Source organism: Rhinopithecus bieti, unplaced genomic scaffold, assembly GCF_001698545.2.
Source record: "Rhinopithecus bieti isolate Rb0 unplaced genomic scaffold, ASM169854v2 scaffold_64174, whole genome shotgun sequence".
In the NCBI taxonomy this organism is placed as follows: Eukaryota; Metazoa; Chordata; class Mammalia; order Primates; family Cercopithecidae; genus Rhinopithecus; species Rhinopithecus bieti.
This window is the reverse complement of record NW_016824156.1, coordinates 16,097-27,305: the sequence shown is the minus strand read 5'-3', so window position 1 is coordinate 27,305 and position 11,209 is coordinate 16,097. Positions and strand designations below refer to the sequence as shown.

At 31.3% G+C, this 11,209-nt stretch overlaps 1 protein-coding gene across 1 annotated transcript in view; it reads left to right on the top strand.

Annotated features, from left to right (window-relative positions):
- Window positions 1-9,842, top strand: part of LOC108522028 (uncharacterized protein C12orf40-like) — a gene marked incomplete at its 3' end in the record, with an annotated part of 31,895 nt that extends 22,053 nt beyond the window's left edge. Inside the window, 7 exon segments of the mRNA XM_017862127.1 lie at window positions 257-296; window positions 3,113-3,126; window positions 3,128-3,249; window positions 5,656-5,788; window positions 6,160-6,208; window positions 7,121-7,306; window positions 9,727-9,842. Of these exon segments, the coding sequence (XP_017717616.1) occupies window positions 257-296; window positions 3,113-3,126; window positions 3,128-3,249; window positions 5,656-5,788; window positions 6,160-6,208; window positions 7,121-7,306; window positions 9,727-9,842 (660 nt within the window).
- Window positions 9,843-11,209: the final 1,367 nt, after the last annotated feature.

Sequence of the window (11,209 nt, the reverse complement as noted above, 5' to 3'; positions counted from 1 at the left end):
ATTTATTTTATACTTAATTATTCATCATCAGTATGCAGTTTTTTTAAATTAGATCTTGGATTTCCTATCTAAGAAAATTTTGCGAAACCATACTGTAAATACTTTAAGAATATTTTTATAGTTTCTTTTCAGAAAAAAATGCAATGATACTACACTTTTAGATTTTAACTCTAAATCTTCTATTAAGCTAAACTGGCAATTGTCTTAAAGGTCATTTCTTTAATCACTCTATATTTTATTCTGCTTCCTTTTTCAGGTCCAGGGTTCTGATCAAGCAGGAAAGGAGAAAGCAAAAGGTAAAGAAAAAAATGTTTTTATTTTTGTCAGTCTGATGAGAACAATGACCTTGAAGTGTTTTTCTACCACCAATACATTCACCTAAGTGAAACTGGAGGCCATCTTCCTTTGTTCTTCTACATCCTTGTTGATAGCTTAATTAGCCATGCATTTTGCTCAGTCAGAGATTTAAAGATCATTGTTGATTCCTGCTGTCCTTCTAGTTCCAAAATGTATCCCAAATCTGACCACTTCTCACTACCTGAGTATTGGTATTATAATTTAAATAATCATTTATTACCTAATAAATGATGAACAATAATGGTGTCATAGCTTGTGTACTACTTCCATTTAGTTTGTCTTTATTTTTTTATTACACTGATTGCATTCCATAGTAAGGTTGAGCATGTATATGCCTTACAACTGAGCAAAGAAACTCTTGTACATGTGCCCTTTTGGATATGTACAAGATTTGCTTGAGTCATTGTTATGATGAAATAGCAAACAGAGAGAGAGAGAAGGAGAAAGAAGACAGGCAAAGGGAAGGAAGGAGAGGGAAAGAGAACTGCCCCAACATCCATTAGCAGTAGAATAGTAGAATGGTTAAACAAACAATGGCATATCCAAGTAATAGCATAGCAGTGAAAATGTATAAGCTGCATATAATTAATGCAGATGAATCTCAAATACACAATGTTGAGCAAAAGAAGAAACTCACAGAATATAAGCAGTAAGATTCCTTTATATAAAGTTCTAAAACAGAAAAAAAACCAATAATGTTAATATGATCAAAGGTAGTAAAGTTTAAAGAAAATGGAGTGATATTATAAAAGCAGGATAGTGACCGTCTCTGTTTTCTTTTCCTTCCCAAGCTATCCCCTTTTATATTGTATCTCATTCATTTCTCAGTCATCTTGCTAACATCAACAATGAACTTTATGTTGTTCAATTGAAAGGATATTTGTCAGTCCAATTCATTTTATTATGTTGTCATCTCCTACACAGTTTGCCATTCCTTTCATCTTGAAACAAATTCTTTCTGTTCTTTCTTTGGTACATTCTCCAGATTTTATTTCTGTCTCTCTGGTTGTTCCTTTTTAATGACTGTTTTCAAGTTAAAATTTGATTACTTGGTTTCTGAAAGTTTTCTTATTCTTTTCAAATTGTTTTCTAGTTGTTTTTACCAAGTGAGACTTGACAAAAAAATTGAGCTTAGTCTTGTCCAGTGAATCAATTAGTTACATACTTCTGTTCTTTCTTGGAACTGGTATTAGATGCTATCATGATGGCTAGAGAATATGGGACAGACTTCTTCAACATATTTCCTGGAATAAAGGCTTAGTCCCTTTGACAATCTTTGTGGTGTTCTTCCTTATTCCTGGAACCTTATATTCCTACCCTCTTTGAATAGCTTGACTCATCTATCTATCTTAGAACCCATTTCCTAAGAAATCTTCCTTGTCCTCCTCCCTTCCTTGTACCCACCCTACCCCCAAACAATAATTTACATACCTTTCCTAGAATTTGATACCATCCCCAGTCACAGTCAGTTGTATTTATTTGTGTCATCATCTCCCTCACTATGGTCTTATCCACCACAAAGTACAGTGCCTTTGTACTTTGTACAGATGAACTAACAAGTTCTTAATTCCAGGACACAATCAATTATAAGATCTAGCAATGACTGAGTTATTGTTTCAAGGGGGAAAAATATTTACATCCTGAAGATCCTGTTATTTCATTGCTTAACCATAGTGTAGTCTTTAAAAATACATTTTAGTCTAATTTGGGGTTCCAGATCACTCAAATGAAATGTGAACAAATCCTTTTATCTATTATTTATTTTGTAAAACAAGACATTTACTTTTTTTGTGTGATCATTAGCAGGTCTCTTATAGTTCTTACAAGATTTTTACAAACTTAAAAGTTATAATTAACAATATTCTGAGATGTTACTGTGCAAGAGCCTCAACTTCTTGAAAATAAATATGATATATAACCTCTTCAGATTATGACTTGCACTAAATATTTTGCCATCTTGGCTTTTTCTCATTTCTGACAATTTCACATTTATAATTACATTTATAGCATTATATTATGAGTTATGTAATGGAAGAGAAGTTATAATGAGTTATAATGGAAGAGAAGATGTTTTCACAGTGTCTTAATATCTAGCACATAATAGTGGCTTGATAAATATTAAATAGTTAATTTTTATTTAAATGAATTAATGATGTAACCTGAAAGATAAAGAATGGCAATAAGAAAGAATAATAATTCAAACAGAAAGAAAATAAAAACTGGATAAAGTGATAATTATGTGCAAGTCTGGTTAAAAAACAAACATCTAGGAGTCCTGGAGGGATAACAAATAAATGAAATTGGCTTTGGTTGCAGATTAATTTGCACATAGCTTTTTTTTCTTCATTTCTGTTGACTTTCAGTGGCACTCAGCTGTGCGTATTTTTAAGGTCTTCTGTATCTGCAGAATAGCATACTTTGTAGAAAAACAAGATTTTGACCTGTCAGAATTGTTGTTCTGTTACTAGATTTTTTTAACTTTCTATATACAGATAATTTCTAATCTTTTGATTTCAGAGAATAGCTTTATAGCATTCTGTTTTAAAGGTTATGCTTAAGATCATAAAAGGCTGTGAAATTTAGTCTTTAGGCAAACTGCAAGTTATGATTAATTGTAATTTATTTGTAAACATATAAAGATGTCACAAAATATAAAATATCAAGTCAAAGACTTAATAACAGGATTGCTTTTATTATTTATAATTCTGTTTAAAACCACATATTTGCTGCATTATTTTAATTTTAATTATTTTAGGAATATTTTGAAAACACAGGTTAAAATCAAAATGAAATCACTCGGAGTTTTATCTCCTGTCAAAAATTCTGCTGTCAGCTTAGACATTCTTAACCTATATATGGTAAATCAGATATCTTGCAAGAAGAAAATCCCTGGTAAGTCATTCCAGTTGCATTCTGTTTTGAACTTGATGTAATCATAATAATGTTTAGCCTTCTCATTAGTTTGTAATTTTAGAGCTCAAAGCATGTGGAAAATTAATTGTAAAATTTGGTTGCTCTCTTAAATTAGATGCCTAGTTAATATCTGCTTAAAATGTTTTGTTGCTTAATCCATTTATTTTTATTTTTATGTTGTGTATATGTTATATAAAACTAATTTATTAGGTGTCATTAAACTTATTATAGTACAGTAGTTATATTATTCTATACAGGTAGGGAGTTACCAAAGTTTAGCTAGAGAGCAGGGAATAAATGTTAATACATGTCAACAAATTAACTATTCTTTATATTTAGAGGATAGGTATGAAAGGAAGATCTGGAAACATTTTTGCCTCAATGACTAGTTTCCTATGTCATCACTTGAATTATTTATTATACTTTACTGGGATGTTAATCATAGCAGTCTAATACTGCAAAATAAAGTCCATTTTGTCATATATTTTGATTCTTCAAGTAAATAAAAAGCTTAATTAGAGTATATTTTTCCTCTCTCAGAGGAACTTGTGTATGATATTTAAGTTTTAAAACAACTGCTAAAATGAGAGCATAAAATAAGACAATTTATCAGGAAGGGATAGAAATTCATCAGAGTATTGTTAATATTTCCTCATTTCCTTTCTCTGTCATTTTTTTCCTCCCTCCATAGATAACAGTTTACACAAGTAAATTGAGTTATACTCTAGAAGGAATAAATACATTGTTCATGGACTTTGAGAATAAAACTTTTTGTTGTAAATCTCTTTGATGTATTTACCTTTATTTATTCCCAGTTGTAGGGTAATACAAATATATTTCCTCATCCATTGCTAGGTTTATGGCTAAAGCTTCAATAACAAAAGACAGATTAACAGGATAAAAACATACAGATTTATTTAGTAAGTTTTATGTGACACAAGAGCCTTGATAAGAAAGTTAATATCTTAAGATTGGAAGAAATGGCTAAACTTGTGTATTTTCTTGTCAGGTTTGATGAAAAGTGGAGAAGTATGATTGGATTTTAAAAGAATGATCTAATAGTAATAAACTAAGGGGGATCTTAGCAAGACCTCTTTGCACAGGTTCTTCTTTGTGACCCTGTGTCTTCAGAGATAGGGATATTATTTTCTTCCAAGTATAACCAGGGCACCTCTCAAATGAGGGTTTTATGACCTGCTTCAGGGGGAAGCTGAGAGTAACCTTCTTGCTTCTGCTGTTTTCTTAAATAGCAGGACGTCTTATTTGGGGATAATGTCCTGAACCCCTGCACTTTCTTTTCATTTATTTCTTCAGCATATTTTTAATGGGTACCCACTGTAAGTACTCTATTGGGTGCTGAGGATAAAACAGAAAGCAAACTTTATTAGTCAGGACTTATGGCTGCAAATGACAGAAATTCAAAACAGGTATCTTTTACTCCTTTAACAGGAAGAGTGATGGTGCAGTGGGCCTCAGAGACGACTCGAAACAGGGACTTGAATACTATCAAGATTCTTTTTCACTTCAATCACTAACTTTATTTTCTCAGACTGTCTTCATCATTGAGGCTTGAAACATGGCCTTAAGAAACTAATATTACTCACCTCCTCTAGTTTTGCCACCAAGGAAATACTGAGAATTGTTTCTCTGGTCCCACATTTTAAAATTCCACTGTAAGAATGTTGCCTTGTGCTACTGGTACCAATCTCACAGTGAAACAATTTCATTTATAACTAGCAGAATGGGATGCTATTATTGGTTCACCTTTAGTCAGATGGCTACTGCCAAATCACGTATTTTATCCAGAGAGGCAAGTGTTTTATTTTGTTTTGTTTTTAAAGACAGGGTTTCACTGTGTTGCCCAAGCTGGTCTTGAACTCTTGGCCTCAAGCAATCCTCCAACTGCAGCCTCCTTAGTAACTGGGATTACAGGCATGAGCCACTGTGCCTGGCTTGAGGCAGGGTTTTGTAAGAAGATATAAAATCTACACTATAACTATGTATATAGTTGAGGTGGGTGTATCACAAAAATACAGTGGGTGAAAGTACTGACCAGAGAAAGGGAAAATATAAAGTACAGTGGGAATATATAACATAGTATCCAATATAGTTTGGAGATCGGAGAAATCTTGGTGGAAGAAAAAGTAGAACTAAATTAATAGGGCACCTATAATGAGTATATAAGATGATGAAGAAAAATATGTTTTAAAGTCTCTGTGATAGTTGTTTATATTGTAATGATTTATTAACACTGATAGAATGTAAATATTTTAGTAAAATTTCTTAGATGTACATTTATGTAATGAACATTATATATTAAGCAGTACTTTTACAAGATTTTATTACTCTTATTTTAAAATTATAATTATATACTTTTTATTGTAGAAACTGTGAGGAAACCAACCCATGTGAACATGAATAGAGGCATAAAAATGCCCCTAAGAAAGCATAATTTAGAACTCCCAATGTCGCCTCACTGTGTACCTTCTAAACTCTGCCTTGATGATACAGAAACCAAGTAGGTTTTAGCTAGGATTTGTATTATTAGATGTTTAAACTGGTTATTATCAACACTTTTACTCACTGGAAAATGTATAAAATACTTACCTTCTACCTCCAGTTTTTGTTTGTTTGGCTGTTAACAGTATTATATAATGATTAAGACCTTTATCAAATGATACAGATTTTGTACACTTTGACTTACCTTATCATAAAAATGTCTATCTCTAGTATTAATATAATTTTTATAAAACTGGTAATATTATGACCCTGTAATGATTTACATAGGTTTCTGTGTGTTTTGTGTAGAACAGTATGAATTTTAAATACAGGAAAGGACAGTCAATTTTATTTCCATTTATATTTTAACCTCAATTTTCTTTTCATTAGTATAAACTATCAAAGACTAAGTAGCAAGGAAGATCTTGGCCCAGTCCAGGTGAGATTTAAAAAAAAAAATTCTATAAGTTATTTCAGCAATTGTGACATGCCACCTAATGATCTAAATGTCTGAATACTGGAGAAAATTATTTTAAAGAAAATTTTGAGTCTTTAATTCTTTTAAAAGTTTTCTTGGTGGGAAATCTATGCCTTGAGAATATTTTAATTGATTGCTTATGAGAATCCCTTTGGACTACTGGTAATGTGACTAGGCCTATGTTTGCATAACATTTGATTTTGCTTGTTACTGATGAGCTGCCAAGGACAATTCACTTAGGGATTCTTACTTTGGGTTCACGTGATTATTGAGCAATTCATCTGTTCAAACATAGTAACCAGATTACTTTATATCAAATTGTGATGTCCAACCATCACGTGGATCCCAAGATGATTTCGCTTTCAAAGTATAGCAAATAATTTTCTTAGCAAATAAAATTTTAATCAATTAGAAAATGCATAGATTATAATTAAATATAATTAAAGCTTGAAACTTTAACATCTAATGTCATTTTGTTAGCTATCATTTTTTTTCCTTTGAATTGCCAGAGTTAAGCTAGATCAGAAAGATAATGGCAATGATACTAAAATCCCTTAGAAATCTTGTCACCTGGATTATGGGTTAATGAAAGTCAGATTTCCTGTCTTTAGAAGGTAGCCTACAGGAATGGAGGATGGAGAGGAGCAGGAGTAGGGTAGGCAGAGGGAAAGGTGCTCTTGAGTATATAGCCTTCGCTGATAACCACTCTCTTCCTAGTAAGTTCTGTCAATTACTGATGGGTTGCCTTGCCTTAGGACTTTTTCTTTTGTAACCCCTGCCCTTTTCACTTATTTTAATTTCACTGTTTTAACTTTCCTCTTCTCTAGTTTACATATTTTGGTAATGTAAATGATTTTATCTTCTTTCCTGTAGTCACGAGGCATGGACTCATATAGTACGCTTGACCCTCAGTTCAGCAAAATAGAGAACTGCAGTTTCACTCCACCATCTTTTTCAGTGGAGTTAGCTTCTAACAGACATATTTCAAAACTAAATTTCACACCTGGAATAGCACCTACTCCTCAGAAACTTGCATATGAAAAAAAGCAGAATGACCAGGTACCTTTGAATCATTACTTCTTAGCATTTTATATCATTATATTTTCATGAAACTCTTTTTTTCTCTTTTTATAGATTTAAAATATTTATATTTTGAATTGCTATAGATATAAAAAAATTAGGAGATAAATTAGGGATAATTCCCATTAGATCAAAAACTTAATTCTTTGCAGTGCAGAAGATTGTGAATCTCAGAGCTGGGGTGTTTTTTTAAAAAAATCTTGGAATTTATCGTTCTATTAGAAAACTATTGATAGTAGAATTGAAAGTAGTTCAGTGTGTTATATAGTAGTTGATGTTTATAATCACTGTAATTGATTAGTTGGTGATGTCATGATGACCCAATATGCATGATATGGAAAGTGTCCTGTGAAAGCAATATACAGTTTCAGAGATGTCATAGTAGTCTTAAAGTGTGAATTGTGATGGCTTGATTCTTTTTGTAATTTGAAAGATGACAAGTTTTTATGTTTGTTTTTTGATCAATACTATACAAATATGTGGAGATATGTAGTGCTAAAATGTTGTTCAATCATTGTGTGCTCTAAAGTTAAAAATATAAAATATGTAAATATTAAGATTCTAAAATACATCTGTCATAAAGCATACCAGGAAATAATCTACTAAAAATGAAATTTAATTAAACGGTAATTAGGAAAATGCTTATGTAAACACTATGTCTTGTTAATAGGAATGCTTAGTTTTGAATTTATCTTATTTTTAGCATGCAGTGGTTTTATGACATTTATATATTATTTATAAATCAATTTATAATTAATTTATAGTTCTAAATTTTAGAAATTATATTATAGCTATATATTATAGCATATCAGTTATATATATGCCATATGATAGTTATATATAATTCCATTTTGTTAAAGTTTTTATTAAAGACTTCCCAGATAAGGGAAAATGAAGTATTACATTTCTGTGACCCATGCTAGCCTTATTATAAAGGCCCAATACTTTTCAAATGATGCAATGAAAGACATTCTATTACCCATTCAGTTTATATTTCGTAAGACAAAATCCTGCATTCTAGATCAGCTTATAATTCATCCTTGCTCTATTAAATAGTTTAAGGATAAAGGATAAAACATCTGTGCAATCTCTACTTAACTTTCTTGCCTATACATATTATAGACTGCAGGTTAATGATGAGCTCCAGAGAGGTAAATAATGTTATACTTAACATGGTAAAAGACTGGAAAGAGAAAATGTCCCTTTTCAATCATAGTGTCACATCATGAAATACTAGGGAAGTACTTAATAGTGTACTTGGAGGAATTTCAAAAAAAGTGAAAATAATTACAATGAAATTATAAGATACAAAAGAAAATGGGTTGAAAAACAAGTTAGAAGAAAAAGTGGCTTGGGGTGTCCTGATCCTTAGTTAAGTAGTATTTGTTGAATATGTAATACTATATTCTCTTCTCTTTTGATTTCTTTCTTATTTTAAGGGATAATGTTTTGCACCTCTGTCACTCTCTCAGATGTATTAGTTAGCTGAGACATTAGTGTAAGCTCTCTCTGACTTTAGTATATTTTTTTCCCCCAAAGACTTTCAGTGTCTTTTTTTGACTCTCTTTTTTTTTTTTTTCTGACAATTCTGTCATTGGTTGTGTTTGGACTTCTCATTTCTATGTTTCATGAGTTATAAATCAAATGTATGACAGATAAAAATCATTGTTGAATAGATTAGTGTTGGGCCAATATAGTAAGTTACATTTATAGGGTACTTTCCACATTAACAAATTGATTATTTCCAATAATCAATTGGAAAAAAATGTACTAAAGTCAGAGAGAGCTTACACTAATGTCTCAGCTAACTAATACGTCTGAGAGAGTGACAGAGGTGCAAAACATTATCCCTTAAAATAAGAAAGAAATCAAAAGAGAAGAGAATATAGTATTACATATTCAACAAATAAAATATAGTATTATATATTCACAAACTCTCCCCCTTTTGAACTGAATAATGTTGATATTCAGAAAAATTAAAGTAGCAATCTAAAGTTACTCAGTAAATGGAAGAACTGAGATAATTATAGCTCTTGTGTCTTGGGACACATTATTATTTTCTGTCAGAGAAATTTAACTTATAGTTATTCAAGATCCTCGTGTCCTCGGTGGTTTTTTTGGTTCTTTTATTTTCATTTTTTAATTTGGAGAAAATGGTTAGCTTACCATAGTATCAATTCTGTTATTTTAACAATGACTCAAATACTGGTATTGACTTTTTTTGTTAGGAAAGTATTTATTTTGTTTTCAATAAGTAGTAAAATTACTTTCTTTTGGACTATTTTTACAATTTTAAAATATAAATGTAGTTCATTTACATGACATTTTATGGTAAATAATTTAAATTGTATATATGTACATTTACTATTTTGGCAGTTTCTTCAATTTTTTTTTTTCAGCTCAGTAATGTTAACTGTTCTGATTCCTTGCTTTCCAAATTAAATAAAAGTCAAGATGTTCTCAGTCCATCACATAAAACTACACAATTTGGGACATTATTTGAAAGATTAAACAGGTAAGCAAAGATGCTGAAGGAAATAAAGAAGTTGTAGCATTCTGTACTTTCCCTTAGAAATTTGATTTTAATGGACAGAAATATTTTAGTTAAAATATAAACAGTCCTAAGTAATACTTCTAGAAAAAAAATCACAAAGTAAAACATATTATTTAATTAAAATAGTGTAAGTAATTATTTTATAACGTGAACATCTACCTTTAATTCATTTGTTTATTTTTTATTTTTTGAGAAGTCTCACCCTTTCACCCAGGCTGGAGTGCAGTGGCACAATTATCTCAGCTCACTGCAACCTACGCCTCCTGAGTTCAAGTGATTCTTGTGCCTTAGCACCAGAGTAGCTGGGATTACAGGTGTGTGTCACCACAGCCAATTGGCTAATTTTTGAATTTTTAGTAGAGATGGGGTTTCACCATGTTGTCCAGGCTGGTCTCAATCTTCTGGCCTCAAGTGATCTGCCCACTTAGCCTCCCAGAGTCATTTATTTAGTTTTAAAATTATTTTGGACAAAGGTATTTTGCACATTTTGTAATCTCCATGAATTACTGTTTTCTTTTCTGCAAAATCGTGATTTCTTTTCACATTTGTGGTAGTTGAATAGAATCCCACTTTTATTTTCTAGATGTCTGTAGATACAGTACAGTAGTGCCACCTTATCCACAGGGGATGCGTTCCAAAACCCCCAGTGGAATCCCGAAATTGCAGACAGTGCCAAATCCTATAAATGCTATGTTTTCTTGTATGCATACATACCTATGGTAAAGTTTAATTTATGTTAGGGACAGTAATAGATTAACAACAATAACTAATAATAGAACAATTATAATAATATACTGTTAAAAGTTATAAGAGTGTGGTCTCTTCTCTTGGTCTCAAAGTATCTTACTATATAAACTGTACTTACCTATTTGTGGACTACGATTGACTGTGGGTTGTAGACCATGGAAAGCAGAAACTACAGAAAGTGAAACTGTGGGTAACAGGGAATTCTGTGAACCCTAATTTGTTGTTTTAAAATCTATTAAGCTTGTAAAACCAGTTTGACCCACTCCTGGTGATGTGATGAGAAACCTTGAATCTGTCATACTATCCTAGTTTCCTTATTTTAGTAAATGGCACCACTATTCACTCAGTTGCCAAAGCCAATATAAAAGTTGTCCTTGATTCCTTCCTTTCCTTCAACTCTCAATATCCATTTCGCCAAAAAGGTGTTGTCAATTCTGTATTTTAATAAACTTTAAAATTATCTACTTACATTTCTGTTTCTATGGGCTCCATCCCAGTCTATGACATCATTCTTTCTTGCCTGGAGAGTTGTAATGCCACATAATAGTTCTTTTTTGTTCTGAGATACATTTTTAAAAACA